Genomic DNA, 20,026 nt, shown 5'->3' with positions numbered 1-20,026 from the left:
GAAACCTCAGATAATTACGCTGTACTTCAGCGTGGGAGATTTTTTAGTTACCAGCCAGGGTGGAAGATATGTGAGAGGAGTACACCGAATGACACGCAATACAAAAGCAGCTCTTAATTCGTGAAGGTGGGGCCAGCATTGCGTGACCGCTATGAAGTGTAAGCGGTCTTTCGACAAGAGCACAAAAATCCTCTCTAGCACAATGAACAGCGTTAGTCGCAAAGATAGCTCCACTTTAAGGATAATACGTGATAACTTTAAAATAAATTTGTCACTCCTAACTTTAGAGCCGTATGTTCCTAGGAGTCCTCATACCATTCCTCGCATAGTAGTACAGCAGTCACGCCATCCGCCCCTGTCCTGCGATGACAGGTGCTGCCATAGGTGGGTCTTTTACGAATCAAGTGTATTTTTTATTTATTTATTGTTTCCTCAAGGGCCCACAGGAGACATTACATGAGGGGTGGCCAGACAAAGGAGTCAATATGAACACAGATGGTGTTCAATGGTGGTTTTGAATGGAATAGGATTGATGATGGTCGCCACTTTGGATGGAATGTCATTCCAGTCATTGGCGGTTTTAAGAAAAAATGACTATTTATATGTTTTAGTGCGGGCCCGTTCAGGGTAGACAGCGTTAGGGTGACTATTACGAGAAAAGCGATGAGCGCATGTTATCGGGGCAGTTTGATGATCGGAAGTGTGATAGAATTTATGATACAGCGAAAGACGGGCGATTTTACGCCGACTGGCCAGTGTTGGAAGATTAAGCTGAGCTTTTAGTGCTTCAGTAAAACGGCGAGTTGAGCGAGTTGGTACATCTTGAGAAAAAAAAAACAGCGCAGGAACAGGGACACAAGAAAAGAAGACGACGGTACAGGCGCTGACTAGCAACTGAAGGTTTATTGCACGGAACACGCTCAGTTACCGTCCAGTTGCTCAGTTACCGTTCTGGCCATTCCAAGGTAGTCAAATGTGGTATAGCCGTCCCTTCTTTAGGTTCTGCGATTAAAAAGTCTTGCGTGCATGCTATTTGTCACAGTTTTAGTCAACAAATTCAGAGGCTGAGGTCAGCAGGCTTTCCGGATGATGCTATAATACTGGTATGCAGTAAAATACTTTAAAAAATTAAGTCCTCTTGTAGGCACGAGACACCGGAGCCTTCAGGTCAGGTTAAAAAGAAATTTGCTATCGTGCCCTACGTTCACGAGTTGTCCCACCGTTTAAAGCAGGTAGGCCGCAGATATGGGGTAAGTGTGCTTCTTTCAGCACCTAATAAGCTGGGCAAAATTTGCACCAGGTTTGATAGGGAAAGCAGAGAAGAAAAACAAAAAAGACAAAAAACAAAAACAAAAAAAGAGTGTGAATTTAATCATGATTTAAAGTTCGTCCCTTGTGCCAAGGGTGTGGTGTACAGGGTTCCCTTCACGTACGGCAAGAACTATATAGGCCAGACGGGACGGTGCCCAAATTCCCGCCTGCGTGAACATAACACCTCTTTGAAAGGGGCCCCTTCCTCGAACCTAGCCTTCCACTACAAAGAATGTAATAGTAACACCTCCGCACCTGTTGCCCAACAATATTTTCCACTTTTTAACGACACAAAGGTCTTATACAATAACAAAGATAGGTTAACTAGGGAAATTAGCGAAGCATTTCATATTCATAGAAACCACGACACATGCGTAAGCACTCCATCCGTCCTCGTTCATGACTGTGAGATATCGTTTCTTGAAGATCATGGCTGATTGTAACATCTAATCAGTGTTGTTGGCGTCCATCATGCGTGCTCCTGGTGGTTTGTATATTTTTTCGTGTTGCGTGCAATAAACTTTCAGTTGCTAGTCAGCGCCTGTCCCGTCGTCTTCTTTTCTTGTGTCCCTGTTCCTGTCTGTTTTTTTTTCTCATTTTAGTGCTGTAACGCTAGAATAATGAGTGTAGTCTGAGCAAATGAATATGGCGGCGCGGTTTTGGACTGCTTCGAGCGTGGTGATTTTGTTAGTATAGTGGGGATCATATGCAGCACATGCGTAATCAAGCTTAGGACGTATGAAAGGTATGTAAGCAAGAAGCTTAATTGGTGGGGGAGCTAAGGATCGGTTACGGCGCAAATACCCTAGAACTTGATTAGCTGAATTGGTGACGTGGGAATGTGATGCGACCAGCTTAAATCTTTACTTAAATGGATACCAAGATACTTGTATGAGTCAACGGACGAAATAGGATTGTTGAGATTTGTATAAGTATTTTCACAGTGGTTGCGCCGGCGATGGAAAGAAATAATTGATGTTTTACTGCTATTTAGGGACATGAGCCAGGTACTACACCATTCTTCAACGCGTGGAAGATTTTCTTGAAGAATGGCGGCGTCGGAGGAATTATGTATTAGGCGGTAGATAACGCAAAAGGCCGCAAAGAGTCGGACATTAGATATGATGTTAAAGGGTAAATCATTTACGTAGATAAGGGAGAGAAGAGGGCCTAAAACGGTCCCCTGAGGGACGCCAGACAAGACAGTGGAGAGGGATGACCTGTGTGAGTTAGCATGAACAAATTGATAACTATCAGTAAGGAAGGCTCGAATAAAATCCAGAACTAGGGGATGAAGGTTTAGGCGTGACAGTTTAAGAATTAGGCGCGCGTGTGGGACTTTATCAAATGCTTTTTCGAAATCCAGAAATATTGCATCCGTGGGAATGTTACGATCTAGGCATGCGTATATACCATGCAGAAAAAGAACAAGTTGCGTGTCACAGGAATGGTCTTTACGAAAGCCGTGGTGGTTAGAATGAAAAAAGTTACGAGATGATAAAAACTTGGCAGTATGAGAATATATGATGTTCCATAATTTTACAACAAACACAGGGTAATTAGATTGGCCTATAGTTAAGTGGTGAAGATCTGTTACCTTTCTTGTAGACCGGAATGACCTTCCCAATGCGCCAGTCCCGTCGTAATGAGCACGAAGAATATGACTGCGGAAAAATCAGAGACAATATGATACTGGAGAGGTCTTTGGTGTTTTTGAGGATTTTGGCATTGATGCCGTCAATACCGGCAGATGAAGAATTTTTTAGTTTATCGATGACCATGGCGATGCCGCGCGGTTCAAATGCAATGTTATCCATAGGCGTGTGAAGAAAACTGGGTGCATCAGGGTGGTTATTATGTGGTTCGTTAGTGAATATAGAACAAAATGCGTCATTTAGGATATTTGGAACCTCTGATTCGGAAGAGGAAACACCAGAATTATCAGTCAGAGAAATTCTGCTAGAAGTGGAGGGGCAAATAGTTTTCCAGAAACGTTTCGGGTTTTCATGCAGCATGTAAGGCAAGGTAGATGAGTAGATGTTATTCTTAGTTTTGATGACCTCGGTATCGTAATTTGTAGCGGCAGTATAATATTTCTCCCAGGCGGTAGCCGTGCCTGTAGTTTTAGATGAACGAAATAATCGCTTCTTTTTGTTATTTAATCTTTTAAGTGTTTTGTTATACCATGGGGAACCAGGACGTTCTGTTACGGTTATGGTCGGAATATGTAAATTTATTAGGCGTTGCATTTCGGACTTAAAAGAGTTAGATTCAAGAGAGCGTAGTGAAAAACCAGACGAAAAGTTATCAAGGAAAGCAGCAAAATCGCGATTAAAGCCAACGTAGTTGCCTTTATTGTAGAGCGTAAGCGTTTCCTTGATTTTTTTCGCGTGTCGTAAATCACAAGAAAATGTAGCATGAATGGCCATGTGGTCGCTGAGCCCTTTAATGTTAGTGATGGGTGAGAAGCTATTAGGTTGTGATGTCAACACAAGGTCCAGAATATTAGCAGAATGATCTGTTAAACGAGTTGGACAGTCGATTATTTGATCTAATCCAAACGTGAGGCAGGTGTGAACAAATTCGCACTCAGGGTTAGATTTTGAAAGCGTGGAGGCAAGATCAGACCAGATGATAGATGGAAAGTTTAAGTCGCCACACAATAAAATTGGAGTATTGGTATAAAGGGTCGTTAGCGTGTTTAGGGCGTCATGAAACAAGGAATTAAATAAAACACCGTGGTTTGGGGGGCGATAGAATATACCAATGAGAACACGTGGATAACATGCATTACAACAGAGCCAAACCATTTCCAATCTGCTTGAAATTGTCACACGTGAGCAACGTAATGATCGATCAGTGGCAATGAGACGCCCCCCCGCCCCTCATTTCGCTACGATCCGTTCGAAATATATCAAAATTCGGAAGGGAGGGTAATATCTCAGTGTCGCAAACAGCAGAGGTAAGCCAAGTTTCGGTTAACCGAATTACGTTAGCAGAACATGATTCAACGAGGTTGCATAAAGCATCGCGTTTTGGGATCACACTACGGATGTTAGTGAATAAGAATGCTAATGGGGAACGGTAAGTCTGCTTCGCAGTGTGTTTTTTTTGAGGTGATTGCTATTGGTTTGTGTTCAACTACATGATTAGTGGTGCGGTCAAATACATAAGTCTTACTTCCGGATATCAAATTGTCGTGGCGCAATTTAAAATTGAGCCCTTCATCTTTACCATAGTCATAGAGGCGTTTCCGCGTGAGACGGGTGTTCGGAGAATAATCCTCGGAGACACTGAAGCCAGCACCTTTGAATTTGCTATTCATCGATAGTACATGCTGCTTGTCTTTAAAATGAGCCAATTTGACGATAATCGGCCGGTTTTTATTTGGTTAATAAGTGCCTAGTCGGTGGGCACGTTAAATGCTGCGAGGTTCGAGAGATACGTTTAGGTACTGGCTGCAGTGCTCAGTGACTATTTTTTCTGAATCTTGCCATAATTCATTGTCGGAATCTTTTATACCATAAAATACTAGATTGTCTCTTCGTGCTCGGTTTTCCATATCGTCCAGTCGGGCAGTCAGTGGGCAGTCAGGAAGTTGCCTTTCCCGAGCAACCTTGCGCGCTGGGCCATTTTTTAATTGCCCCTGGCAGGATGGTTAGCTCGCCCACTTTCCGGTGGGTCGGTTGTTGACACCCCCCTAGGCCGCCCCACCCAGCTTGCCGGTATAGGCTGCTTCTCCGGGGCGGATTCCCTCATCCATCGATTTGTCGCTCACAACGCTTACAAAGCCGATAACGCCGACTTTTCTGCGTGGCGGGACCTTGAACGCTATCGAGTTAGAACAAAAATAAAAACAGGACCGTGAAAATACGCCAAGAATGCAAAAATGCTTCGAAAATTTTCCCTACCTGAAACAAAAAAATTAAGCTCCTGCCCTCAATAGCGATCATCTCCAAACAGCTGCATTGTAATAACACATCACAAAGTTTAGAAGTCGTGCTCTGAGCTTTATCTCAGCTTAGAAGCGGAAATTTTGGGAACAGAAGAGACTCTTGGAATGGGACAAAAATTGTGCAGGACTGAAGATGTAGCGACGTTCCTGGCGCCCACCATGACGGATTAAATGCTTTTGTGTGGTCGATTATTTTGACAGGATATACTAGCAAAATAAAAACCGCGAGACAAGTTTTGCTTATCTAATGATATGATAATCGTCAGTCGCTTCACCTGCCTCCTAGTTGGCCTAAATTACTTGAGGTAATTTTTTAGTGTAGCTTAGAGCTTATTCTTTTGGTTGATTCATCATTCGTGTACATTAACGGCCTATTTAAACGAAACTTTGCTTACACTCGAACGGCTCGTAGTAGGCTAGATATGTGATAACACTAATGTTGCGAAAGTTTGAATCTTGTTTGAGAAATAGTTCAGTTACAGGCTTTGTAAAACCTCTTCTGGTTGATACGTGTGTCCTTAACTGAGTGCTGCTTCTTATGTTTACCCATGCCACACTTGCACAAGAAATGGCAGCAAATGCTTAAAGCCCTGAGTTCATTAATGCCATTATTTTTGAGAATTCGTGCTAACCGTCCACATCTGATGTCAGTATATTCATGTCAAGATGACGATAACGCTTTCTTCGCACTCCTAAGTTTCACCTGAATAGAAACAGTGAAATGGCCGCATTATCTCTGGTGCAATGTTGAAATGTAGCATAACAATTAATTTCCAGAAAATACGGCTCTTCTTCCTTTTACAAGTCAAAAAGTAGCTATGAACTCGCATGTTAGCACACAAGTCGAGAGTACATGTCAGAAGTTACGGTAAAAATGGGGCCCACCGCATCAAAAGGGCCGTAGACATGACTCATAGGGTTTAATGTTATGAGCTGACCATTTGCAACTTGTTTGAAGTGTACCACTAATAAAGCTGCGTGCGTTTCTACGTCTGGAATGGCGATGAGAGTACCCATTTCAGGGGCGAATTAGTTGTAAGTTGTAGCGAACTGAGTAGGTCGCAAATAGCAGCGACGCTAATGGCATGACATTTATTAATGCCTAGCCGACGAATTACATCAATATTTGAGGCGGCAATCCCTTAATGGCACTGAATTTGCCGGTGTGGCGCAGGTATAGCTTACCGGATGTGACCCGATGCAATGACTATTCCACTGCAACATTATATACCGTATTCTCTGAAAACGAAAAGCTGAAGTCTTACAGCACAGAATGGAAATTCTGGCTACTCTGTCATCGTTTTTCGAACTTGAAGGCGCGAGAACCGCTGTAAATTATGTGTTTCTGAGGGCAACGCGTAAGCTCACCTCGCTCGTAAACTAAGCTTGCATGCACTCCCAATGCACTCAATGCGGGATAACGATGCGCGCATTATTGCGATGTGCTTTCGTGCGCCTGGCGCTGCGATATAGTTCGTCCCTGAATTCGATGATGGGACGGCGTCGCCAAAATGAGCGGCTATGGGCTGCGCTTGCAAAGAAACCACTGCATGCAAACTTCTGCTGCGTGTGCGTTACGCGCGGTTCTGATTGATAGCGGCCAATCTCAGCATTGTGTAAATGAAATGGGCAAGCGAAATGCGTTTCCGTCTGATCTTTTTATTGTGAAATTTCTTAGTGGTAACACTTTAGCTTACCTGCTCGATTTTAATCAGCATTTTTGCACTCGTCCCTGAAACACATCAGAAATCCATTTATTAACATTAATAAGCACTGAGCGAAATATCTCGGCGCCCCTTTAGGAGAGAAAGCTCGGTTGAACAGACAGCTGTGCCACGTGTGCAGCTGACACCCAGCTTGTGCTCGCCGACGATGAGAGCCTGTTCGTGAATCCCGGCGTCATGGCTTGCTATGGTGTCGAGTTGGACAACATAACCTGGGCTCTGGCCGGCCGCAGGATGGAAATGGTGAGTGTATTTGCCAGTCTCGGTAGCGCGGAGGGTCGATAAATCTTGCCGGCTGACCTGTCTTGTATATAAAAAAAATTCAGAATGAGAGAGAGAGAGAGATAAAGAGAGGGGGAAAGGCAGGGATGTTAACCAGAAAGGTTTCCGGTTGGCTATCCTGCACTGGGGAAGGGAATGAGGGGATAAAAAGGGAAGAGAAGAGAGAAGGAACGAGAGACAAAGTCTAGCAAGCAAGCAAGGCAGTCTCTCGGAAAGACAAAACATTGTCTTATGAGCCTTCATGGTAGTCGGCTGTTGTGGCCACGGGCCGAGGATCTTGGGCTCTGTGAAAGGGCGGGGATAATCGTAAAATGTTGGGCAAATTCAGAATGAATAGTTCAAAGTAGAAAGCAGGATGGAGTTGAGGAAATGGTGCGCCGAACTGGTAAAATCTCTGAATCACTCTTGGTGGTAGTTGTGAAGAAGCAACAGCTTGATAGGGAGAGCCGCCTCTCCTGCCTGTGACAAAAAGCAAGCGACTACAAAAGCTCTCAATGTCTAAACCTCCTGTTTCTTTGGTTAAAAAAGTACGCTCTCTCACCTTTGTAATAGAGGCTGGATTTTATGAGGTTAACGTCCCAAAGCGGCTCAGGCTATGAGGGACGACGTAGTGGAGAGCTCTGAGTAATTTCTACCCCTTGCGCTACTTTAACCTCCGCTGATATTTTATTTATTTATTTATTTAAAATACCCTCAGGCCCACACGCAATTGCAGAGGATAGTCGTTATACGAAGCCACAAAACATAGCAATATGAGCATAATTTTTCAGAAGGTGGCTAATTATAGAATGTTAGCTGATGCATTCTTGACATAAACGGTTGTCATTAACCAGTGCCAGTGGTGCGGGAAGGTGATTCCAGCCGAGGGATGCCCGGGGCAACAATGAATGAAAGTAGGTTTTCGTTCTGTAGAATGGTATTCTAACCACCTTGTGAGCGTGATCCATCCGTGGTGACACGTAATGTTGGGTGAGATATGTTTTTCGTGCAGGTAAGAACGGTGGAAAAGTTTATGAAAAGGGCGGAGACGACGTATTCTTCGACGAGATGAAAGGGATGGCAGGCCGAAACTGTGGTGTCAAGCGAAGCGCGAGTGACGTCACATTGATGGCCCGTCGCTGAGCTCTATATAAGCGCTGCGTTCCACTGGCGTTCGGCATTCTCGGCTGGGCACGGGTGTGCCAATAAAGCGTCTACGTTGCTCGTCACGCTGAGCCTGTGTCAAGCCAAGATTTACATGAGGTTAAGATGGAGTCGAGGACGGATTGAGGCATTAGCTTGTCGCCATCGCATGTTATTTCCCTGAATATTAAGCAGTCATTGGCGAATAGGTGAATGTGAGGTGAAATGCTGGAGGGTAGGTCGTTAATGTTAATAAGGAAAAGAAGCGGCCCGAGCACAGAGCCTTGCGAAGCACCGGAGTGAACCACACTCAGGTCCGAGGAAAGGTCAATAATAGAAGTCAACTGCTGACGGTGTGTAAGAAAAGCATCAAGCCAGGCTAGACTCTTTAGTTCGAGGTTTAGTTGCTGCAATTTGTATAGTAGTAAGCTATGGCGTACTTTATCAAATGTTTTCGCGAAGTCTGTGAACACACAGTCAGCTAGTGAATTACGACCGAGAATAACTTGGAACTTGTTAGTAAAGAATTTGGAACTTGTCAGTAAAGAAATTTCGTTTTCTCTATGTGCATAAATTTTTGATAGATCTACTTCCCTACCGGTTATGATAATGCCGCAGGACAGCATTCTCCGTAAATATAAACATAAATAACAGAATAAATACGTAATAATAAATCTACAGCTAATGAAAAGGGCGTCCCACTGACGTAAAACGTTCTCACAAAGGAAAAAAAGATTACAAATCGGCTGTTAAGTGGAGCTGTCAATACAAGCGAGTCGTATGTACAGTCTCTGTTTTCGTCCTTTTTCTCCGTAAGGAGTTCCAGTATCACATTTTGAAAGAGCTGGAGTGGCTCAGTGTGCACCTTCGGAGAGTTTGTCTTGAGTGACTCAAGAAGCCCCAATCACCAGCCACTTCCATCTCCGCAAGCCCGTAGCTAGGTGCTCCGCACCCGTCCATCACCGCCCTGAATCCACCGGCTGAACCCCGCTCCCCCCAAACCTTCACCGCCCGCAAACGCCATCCACCATATAACGAAACGCAAACAAAACTACACCCTCGAGAAGCGCTGCCCCCCACCAAGTCATCTGCTTCCAGCCTTCACAAGGCCCCCACCCAGTAAATTGCTCCGGAGACAAGGAGCAAAAAAAAAGGTGGACTCGAACTGAAAGACACACTAGAAAAGCCAGCTACGCTTCAGACGAACAAATAAATAATCCTCACTTTTACCCTAGTTCCCTAATTTGAGGGTGAGCCCCAAACCTGGGGGCTGCCCCCCCCCCCCCCACTTACCGCCCTCGACAGACAAGTCCCCGCCATACTCCTTCAGAATTATATTGGGGCCTCTGTGAACCGTTGGCTGTGTTGAAACACTGTGCTCATCTGTGTTGCTGCTTTGGAGGATCTTTATCTTCATGTAGCATTTTTTACATATCCTTCACGCCACTGGCACAAACTCTAGGGGAGTACTACAGAGAATGCATAGCATTTACGGGAGTGGGCCCATTCACGAGAAGCAGCAGGCTGACATGGAAGCATGATGGGGCCGGAAGACAGAGGTTGTCGCCGAAAAGCAGGCAGTATATGCCGCGATAGTGAGCGAGTACGAACCGGAAAATCGCGCTAGTTTTCTGCTACAATTTTTCATAGTTTCAAATTGTTGTTCGGGAGGACAGAAAGTGTAATTACCACTAACTGCCTCGAATGCTTTGCTGTCCAACTAATGCTGATATTCTAATGTACTGCTGATCATCCTGACACATTTCTGTTTGGCGCTCCACGAATTGAACTGACATTCTTCGATTTATGCCGGCAAAAAAAAACACCTTTATGTAGGACAGGGGTGGGCAGGCAATTACTCCTTTCCTCGTTACCAACGCGAATAATGGCTGGGCCTGCACCACTTGCGTCGCAGCGAACACGTATGGGGTACGTTTGAAGATGCAGGAACAGACCACTATTGATTGCTGGTGGCATTAAATGTGTGTGTAGGTGGAAAACCGAACGCCAACGGAAGTATGCCAAATATCTTTAAAGTTGTTATAGCATCAGCTCAGGCATGTAGCCCTGAGTTCTATCGTGGAGTGTGTAGCATGCTCTGCAGTTAAGCGCCCGCTGTAGAATGTTTCTCTCAGCTAAACTAGTGCATTGTCGAGTTCAAATTTCGCACGGAAATTGTATTTGGTTGGCAAGAATTGTGAAAGGAAGTGCGTGTGACGAAGGTGGAGGAATGTGCAACAAGAGGGAGGTTCCATGTCGGAATGCAAGGGTATATGACTAAGCCAAAGAAAGGAATGCGCAGTGAGCGAAATGCAACGGGCATGGATCTGGCAAGTTTTTTTCCAGAGAGCAACTCACAAGGCAGTTGCGCCACCTACGACACGTGACTTTGAAGCGTCATGACAATCTTTCCAGCAAGTAGTGAGCAGCCGACCATTGCGGCAGGCGACGGTTAAATTAATGATTGATGCTGGCGAAGAGCAATCTGGGCCGCACAAGGGCCACCACTGCGGGCACTTGCAATCGCAGGGCAGTGGCGAGTCTCTTAATCGCTGCACCATAACGCCGGGAGGGGTATGAGCACTCTTAGGGATCTAGGTATGTAAAGTAAAGACTGAACATGCGCATGTATGAAAATTAACCCACTACGCTATGAGATCCCTCCCTTGAGGCAGATAATAAGTGTCTCCTAAAATTTTTTTTCTGACTTTAAGAGCATCCAGACAGCGTGTAATAGAGCGGAAGTAGAAATTTATTTTATATTGGAGCAATTAAAAAGGGGGGACATTAGCGGTGGGCATCTTGCTGCGAACTGGCAACCCATGCGCTACCAGAGTGGTCGAGCGCAAACTTTGAGAAGCAAAAATTAGGCGTGGTTTAGCTCTGGCTAAGCCTGGTCAGTTGCGTTAGTAACAGCCGCTTGGCTACGCTTGTAGTTTAGGCTTGTGGTGTAACTAGGCGCGTCGTTTGCGCTTGGTTTCATTTCGACGATCTTGGGAACTCATTCCGGAATCTTCCGTAGTCGTCAGCCTGGCGTCACTCTCAGAAGTGGAACGACTCCTAGCCGCATCTTGGTTACGACGCCTTTCGAGTCGTGCAGCGCGTTCTTCTTCTGTCCCTAGAGCGCATTGTCTCTTTCCAGCTCGGTCCTGTCGCCGTTTCTTCTCTTCAGCGCTCTCCATAACGACGATTCCACCGAGGCGAAGCGCGCATATACCCCCCCGAAGCGCCACCTCCTCGCCCTCTACCTCAGCGGAGAGCACGAACCTGGCGGGAGCGAGCGACAACGCGCGTGGCAGAGCTCGGCTGAAACGGTTGCTGGCCAATGGCTGTTCAAGGCCATTCGTGCCTACCGGCCACCGGCTACGCGAAGACGCGAAAGCCTGGCGCAGTGTTGCTAACGAAACAAAAACATCAAGATTGGTTGCAAGGGAGATGGACTGATCGGCTTGGAAAATAGGCTAGAACTTATTGATCTCTTTTAATTAGATCTCTTTAGATTAGTAGATTCGAGGTTTCTTAGGACACTCTGTAAATGCCACATGCATGTGCTCCACTTATGAGAAGATCTCAGGTGTTTTTTGCTTATTGCAGGAGAAGGCCCACGTCTTGAACGCGCGGTATCTGCTGAGTCAAGCTTCAAACCAGTACGCCAACGTGTAAGTACACACAAAATTTAGGGTGACCGTCCTTTCTCGAATATTTTAGGATTTCCTAAATAACACTTGCGGGAGGTCAGTGTGCAGTAAATAACACTTTTAGGAGGTCAGTGTGCAGTAAACTTCAAGAGAAGCTAAATTTCAAGCCTCTGATGAAGCCACACGCAACCGATATCTCACCGATACACAGCCAGAGGCTGTATTTTGCATTATAATGAGATTTTCATGGCACCCGGACTCCGCTATTGCTCTGCTCCATGACACTGGAAAGTCCTTTGCAAGTCGTCCAGTAAGGTGTCCTACTACAAGGCAAACCTCCGGCCTATTCTTCGCCGTACAACGTTTCTTTACTCAAAGTTTGTTCGAAAAGGGTGAAAGCTCCCTTGTCCCTCGAGAGAGTTGCATGCGTTGAAAGATTGCATCAGCAGTCAAAAGTTCTATGAAATCAAGAGACGGTGATCGCTGTCGCGGAGGAAGTCTGCAGGACGTAGGCAAAGCAGAGTTCCCCGTTCGCTTCCGTGTCTACAAAGAGTATCATCACTTTTCATGTGCAAGTCAGAGCACCTGCCTTCGACTTTCACTCTGACCTATTTCTTAGAGTGTTGTGGTACAACAGAGGTGCCGGCTTTGACGGCTGTAAGGTGCCAAGTAGTTATACTTGTTCTTTGTGACAAGTTGTGTGTGCGATTTTAATAGGCGAGATAGGTACGTTCTCCTCGCCTAACAGCGGCTGACACAATTGAAAACCGCCGCGACCCCAGCCAGTGATCACGCACGCTACGGAGCGCCCGCCGACCACGGCGGGCCCTGTTCTGTGGGAACAAAGAGACAGCATTCTGGCTGACACAAACAGGGCTACAAAAATAAAGCCAGGCTAGCAACAAAATACGCTAGGGATTCGAAGATGTCCGGCTCACCAGCAATGTTACGAGCGAATGTTCGCCCACGCTAGGGCGCAGGATACTCTGCGGTCGGACGAAATGCGGGAGAACTTTCCTGCCCACGGGGCCTCGCCCCGTTAGCCGAAAGCAAAGCGTCGCACCTGAACATCAGCGCGCGTCCTTCCCCGCGCGCTGCAGTCACGCCACTCGTGGCGCTGTGACGCCGGCGCAGCTAACCAATCTAGGAAGGTTGCATCGCGGGGAAGCCGACCACAGGAGACCAGGTGGTCAGGCCCCAGCGAGTGATGATAATAACGAGGCGCAAGGCGCTCCGTCATCTTTACGGTGTTTTGTTAGCACCGCGTATAGTGTTTATTACTCGGGAGTAGACGTACCATTCATCAACACGCCTTGGAAAATATAAATATCGCTCACTTCGGCGCGGCTGTTGTGATATCACTTTGGGAGAGTTGGGATCACGTGACGTGTTAAGCTGCGAGAAAACTGCAACAACGTAAGCTTGACGGTGACAGAATAAAACGGCAACTGAACACAGAAACAATGCGGACTGGAGCCTGAAATGCCTTTTTATGTCGCAGAGTGAACACTGCCTTCGAGTAATTATGACGAAGCGGACTTGTGATACATACGTGCCCCGCGCATTCTGAGTGCTTGCACACTTTTGGCGGCGTCTGCATGACGTCGCCCATGTACAGTCGCGCTCAATAAGAGTTGCAACGCGCGGTCAAAGACCGGAGCTAGTTCCGTGGTGTCCGTCCTCGCAGCAGTCGCTCGGAATTCTGAGAGAAACAGCCATTCCAGGCAACCAACGCAACCCCTCTAAGAAAAAAGCTTGCTGTAATTGAAACGCATGCTGTTTGGCTGTACACTGTTAGAAAAGTGTGTAAATCTTCACGAAAAGTTGAACGGCTCTCGGTCCGCACGTCAGCACGATCGCAAAATTATAGTTCTTGTTTCGAAAGGGGAACTGCTGCGCAATCTAGAAATGCGCAACTTAAGCGCAAAAGCCTTTGTATGTCCGTGCCATTATGCGCGGCGTTACGTAGAGCGACTGTACGCTTATTAGAAGCGTCACACACATGCAGGCTGTTCGCAGACGGAAATGGCGTTTTACATTCTTCGGGAGATTGAGGAGTAATACCACCCTGGAGCCGCTGCACGCAGCTCGGAGTGCCGCATAACGCGGCTGCTCATATCAAGTGGTAGGGCGCGCAGAACACATTGTCCGGAGGCGGCTGCAAATTCAAGGGCTGCAACTGTGTAGCAAGCAACGCAGCATCTCTTGGACAGACGACGAAGATGCTGCTCGTTTTCAAGGTATGTATACCTTCATCTCTTATCAGCGGTGTCATTATCAGCGGTGTCATATCTTATCAGCGGTGTCATTATCAGCGGTCGCGGGGAACAACACACTGTACGCATTGACTACGTCGAAAAAAAGAACAATAAGAAACCCGAAGAACCAGCTATAGTAGTGTGGCGTGAAGTGAAAAGAAAAGAAAAAGCGTGCGCCAAAGCGGTCCTGGCATCGGCGTATCGGTAACACGGCCATGCGAGGCGCGGGCGCACGTAGTTTCGATCCGCGGCATTGAACTGATAAGGTAATGGGCAGATGATAGGGAGGCGTGTTACTCGCGCCTGTTTTGTGGTCAAGTGTTCAAACGCACGAAGTGATGGCAGATGTCCTCAGGAACAGCAGCGCATTTAACCGAGCTCATGACAAATGCGTCATGTGATGCCGTTGCCGTCAAAACATTTATTTTGCTCTCCACGAGGAACGCAGTACTTTTTGATTACGGTTGCAGGCAGCACAAACAAGAAAAATAGCTCTGACAGCGTTGCACCTGAACCATGAAACTCAGTGTATGACCGTTTTTTTATATTCACATTGATTTATGGCTTTTAACAAACTAAATTGTACTTGCTAACCCCATCTTGCAGTTTTTATTTCTTCATACATCGCTGTCCTATGCAAAAGTCATTTTTCTTTTGCTTGTCAATGTAAAAATATATATTGCATGGCAATGTAGTCGTTACTTAGAGTGAGGTCGAAGGTTTGATTCCTGGCCATAGCAGTCAAATGTGAAATGGACAAAATAGAAAAGCACCTGTATGCTGTGGGATGCCAATAGACGTAAAAGTTCATTATGTGGTCACAAACTATGTGAAGCTCTCCACCACAACGTTTAACATATTTTAGGTGAAGATTTGGAACAATAAGCCCCACAAAAAGCAACATTAAGGCTGAAAATAACTTTTCCACAACATGAAGTTCAACTCGGCAACACACACATTTATCAGTGTTATGTTCTGTTAAAACGCGTATGGTATTGGTGCCTCTTAGCTAAAAGCATTTTTAATTTTGCAAGCATAGGTCAGAGCCACCCATCTTGTTCGAAGTGAAACGCATATACTTGCCCAATGGTTCATCCTGCTGCCCCCCTGCTAAACTGGCACTCGTGTATATGCAGTACCTCGCAACAATAATTTTTCAGAATCTTGGAAGAACACACCTTCGTAAGGAAGGAGCCATCAAGGAATTGAAGATTTACATACCAATCAGCTTGCTATCTGTCGTTTACAAGATATGGACTAAGGTGATCGCTAATGGAATTAGATCAACCTTAGGCTTAAGTCAACCAAAAGACAAGGCTGGCTTTTGCAAAGAGTGCTCTACATTGGACCATACTCACACTATGTATGAGATCATATAGAAGAGTGCAAAATTTTAACAACTCCTGTATTACGTCAATGACAAAATATTTGACCCAGTCAAAACCTCAGCAGCCATGCAGGCATCACACAAACGGCGGGTAGAAGAGGCTTATAAGCATAGTGGAAAATATCTACAGCGGTTGCACAGCGACCATATCCCTCCATGTGCAAAGAGACAAAACACCACTTAGTACGGGTCTCAGACAGGGAGACACTATCTGCCCCAGCAAGCTAACTTTACCATGCACATGTCACTGTCCTGTTAGAGATGGTAGCTGGCAGCATAATCCGCTGCTTGAACCCTGCTAGTGAAGCTGTAGAATTGTGGTTTGTGGGCTACAATATCATCTTCAGAGTCATCTTTTTAAAATATCACATGCATTGCCATTTATTTATCTGCTCTTGTTCATTGCTTTATAAATAGCTTGAGCATCTACCATTAGGATGCTGCATAGAGCTGCGGACAATAATTTTTTTAGCTGTGCTTACATGAGTAGCTATGTGCGAAATATTTGTATGCCTTATGTTCATATTATCATGCCAAAAATTATTCTTCCGAGATGTAGCATTAAAAAAAAACAAAATTACTCCACAATTGATAACATCTAATCCGAAATGACTTTATGGCACTAAAGGAGATTTTCTTTTCAGGCCCAAGCATCTTTGATTGCACATGCATTGTGACATTGAATGCAGCAAGGTGCTTTGAAGCCTGAGCTTTCTGGCCACCATGGATATCTTTTTAGCTGCATACTTTTGTGTCAACATGAAATACAGTCAAGTCCAAGCCACATTGCAGTTCATTCAGCGGTGAGCAAAAAATTTTTCTCTATTTTATACAGAAGTTTTTACCATGTCTATCTCTTTACGACTATTGCAGTAGCCGTATGTGCTCAGCAACACGTGACAGAAAAACTGCATGTAAACTGCATAAGCCTGGCATCCCTCCCGCGACATCTCAGGCATTTTTTCGATTCAATGCGCATGTGCATTTTATGCATGGTTTGACAGCCTTAACAATACGAACTGATGGGCGAGTTGGTCTAACATTACGGCGAAACAGCGCAGTGGCACATGGACACAGAAATGACGCAAATGATTATCTTAACTATTAGGCTGGATGGCACATTCTCTCATACGGGCTGATCCTGCGTGAAGCTACTAGGAGTTTGATGGCTTGTCTTTGAAGTCGCGAGTCCACTATGCTTCCCAGTACATGCAACCACGGCTTCCATTCTTTCGTTACAGTTTTTTATGCCATTCTCTTCTGGCAACTGCTGTTGTCACAAATAAATAAGAAATACGAACGCAAGAATTCCGAGCAATGCTTGGTGAGCCCTGCAGTTTCAAAGAAGGCCAGTAAAATAGCGGGCAGGGCTTAATTAAGCCCGCAATCTAACAAGGGACCTAGTGAACAATATTTATTTTCACATTCTGAACATCATTCCCCCCTCCTCCAGAGATCAGTTGTAATTTAATGTGCTGTAGTTCAAAGCCAGTCCTGTGATAGATGCTAGTCTCTTTCTATTCTCCAAAACCACGAAGAGTTGTGCTAAAAGACGACATGCACACATGTGCGCTCAACCTGTCTGTTTACTGTGTATCGTCCTTTTGGGCAGTTCTTCATGGCCTCACAAAAGTCTTGAAGGCTAGCGTTTATGTGGCTGTGGCTCATGTTGATAACTTTCTTCAGCTATTTCAATCATTCGGCTGAGTAATAAGATGAGATCGTGACTGCATTGTCTAGTCATGTGTAAGATCCCTAGTTTTTTACAGAAAAACGATGATTTCAGCATTTTTGAGCAATAGTGTGCTAGGAGCCACATTATCTTATTTTGGACGATAGTGTGTCAGTACAAGTCAGTATGATGACAGAACAGTAGGCATCTGAGAGATTTCAGCATATTTGAGCAATAGTACGCTAGCAGCCACATTATCTTATTTTGGACGATAGTGTATCAGTAGAAGTCATAATGATGACAGAACAGTAGGAATGTGATTGTTTTTCATGTGAATTATCAGGAAGGGTCCAGCGTGGTAATTTATTTATTTATTTTTTCTTTACATATACCTTACAGGCCTCCAGTGAGGCATTGTGTAAGGGGGAGCAATAAATAAGTACAACGGTAGCTAGAAAAAACCAAAAATGCGCAGAAACAAACACTGTTATGTTTAAATGCTGATTACAAACTATCACGACTGTACAAAATACATGCAGAAAAACATTGGATCAAAAGAAGTAAAATATAAATAACACATAATAGTAACGGGGGGGGGGAAAACATGAGCAAACACACAGGAAGGCAAATAGTCTGATAAACAGGGTGTTACAACAGAAAAACAAGGCATGACTCGGGCAAAGAAGAAAACGTGCTAGGTGTTGTCGATATAATGTTTGACCAGATGATTATGAAACGTGCTGTGGTTTCGCTGCGATGCAATGCAGTTTGGAAGATCATTCCATAGACATATAGCACGTGGGAGCGGAGAAAAGTTAAAGGCGTGAGTACTGCCATAAATGCGTGTGTAGCTGAGGTTATTGTGCGATCTGGTTGATGAATAAGAGGATCGTTGCAGGTGCGATAAAGGTGAACGAGTGGCATGGATTAATTTGTGAAACAGAGATAAAAGGGCTATGTCTCGACGAGTTCTTAATGGAAGGAAAGTTCTAGCTTCATTTGAGTAACGCTTGATTGAAAACTAAAATTTCGTGAAATAAATCGACTAGCCCTATTTTGGATTGCTTCTAGTATGTCAATTAAGTACTTCTGATGAGGAGACCAAATACAAGACGCATGCTCGAACTGAGATCTAACAAAAGTTAAATAGGCTTGTTCACGCACATTAGCAGTAGTGCTTTGTAAGTAGCGGCGCAGGAAACCTAATGATCGTGAAGCATTGGCAGCAATGGTGGTTATGTGAGCAGTCCACGAAAGGTTTGGTGAGAAGTGAACACCTAAGTATTTTTATTGAGTAGACCGACCCAGTATGTTGTTACTAATGTGGTAAGGGAAGTAAGAGTTTGCTGATTTTCGAGAAAAAAAGATTATTTTACACTTGGAAACATTTAGGGTCCTTAGCCATGTTCTACACCAATCTTGAAGTAAATCCAGGAAACTTTGATGTGAAATGTGGTCGTCAGTACTCCTTATGGATCGGTATACAATACAATCGTCCATACAATACAATGTAATGAACAAAGTCCTGCTGATGCCCTGGTATGTTTGCTACTATTCTGCTCATGCAAGCCAGCACAAGTGCTGCGGCTCCGGCAGAAACGCTCTCACACGTTTGTAAGAGAGATTTACAGTACGGGCACCTACCAAAAGCAGTAGTACCATATATGCATGAATTTAGAATAAGTTTTTTTAAAAATCATATGATTGAGAAAGCACCCCGCGTTATATCGGAGCTAACATACGAATACAGAGCAATTTTTTTTTCTCACTACGACAGGCTCATGAGCTGCGAGAAAGCCAACATTTGATGGCCAGAAACGCGGAAAGAATACATGCAGACTATTGAGAAATAAGATAAGGGACTGGAAGAACCTTGAGTAGTAGGGAAAGTAAAAATGGTGAATAAGCAGAGAACTGTGCTGTACTGACCACAAAGCTTTAAGACAGGAAGCGATGGCATGCGAGCCATTGCTGCGCGTAAGGCCGTGTACATGAACGTGTGGGATCCTCCCTCCAGAATATTGAAGATTCTTCATTTTAAAGTCACAGAACCGAACTTTTTGGCCAAAAGTTTTAACCAAGGTATATGGCAGTAACATCACTGTGCTTTACGCGAGAGGCATATCTCTCGTTACAGAAATCTGTAGTGTAAACAACATCAAATCAGAATGCACTGAGTAACTGCAGTGGCTGGAACAAGTTACGTTGCCTGCCTAGTACTGGAGATATGTGCTTTCTTGGCATCACTGCGTGGTCACTGTGTATGCTTTTATTGCACTGCGTTGCTTTGTTTTGCTTGAAGAGCTAGTATAACCTTGTAAATGACGTTCATATGAACCGTTGTTTCCACAGAAGTGGCGCTAAGAGCATTGCACTGCTGGGAATCCAACTCAACCTAACGGCAGTACTAACAAAGGCCGCACTAACGACATTTAGACTAGCCCTAAAATTCTGCAGGTCTAATTGGGATGATCTAGCTTCTAAATGTGTCTTTCTTTTCAGGCAACAGGTGGGCATGAACCCAGAGGAAGGAAGCCGGCGGTTGTCCCGGAAGATAACCTCAGTCCACCCAAAAGTGCACAGCGCCCTTCAGGAGCTTGACGAATTAAAAAAAAGTGGCAGTATTACATGGCTCAGATTTAATGTGCTTATGAACTCGCATATCGGAACGTAGATG

The 20,026-nt window shown here is 44.9% G+C and overlaps 1 protein-coding gene and 1 long non-coding RNA gene across 2 annotated transcripts in view; one reads left to right on the top strand and one right to left on the bottom strand.

Moving 5' to 3' along the window:
* LOC149338079 (uncharacterized) overlaps positions 1-20,026 on the bottom strand; it is a 1,049,963-nt gene that overhangs the window by 881,129 nt on the left and 148,808 nt on the right. The window lies entirely within an intron of this gene.
* The window catches only part of LOC149338082 (uncharacterized), a 153,641-nt gene that overhangs the window by 70,247 nt on the left and 63,368 nt on the right, over positions 1-20,026 (top strand). The window contains exons 8-9 of the mRNA XM_089550264.1: positions 7,112-7,233; positions 11,989-12,053. Of these exons, the coding sequence (XP_089406390.1) occupies positions 7,112-7,233; positions 11,989-12,053 (187 nt within the window). The remainder of the gene's footprint in view (positions 1-7,111; positions 7,234-11,988; positions 12,054-20,026) is intronic.

This window comes from Amblyomma mixtum, chromosome 6 (assembly GCF_055824585.1).
Source record: "Amblyomma mixtum isolate Tamu chromosome 6, ASM5582458v1, whole genome shotgun sequence".
NCBI lineage: Eukaryota > Metazoa > Arthropoda > Arachnida > Ixodida > Ixodidae > Amblyomma > Amblyomma mixtum.
The sequence above is the reverse complement of the archived record's forward strand: the minus strand, read 5'-3'. Positions and strand labels throughout refer to the sequence as shown.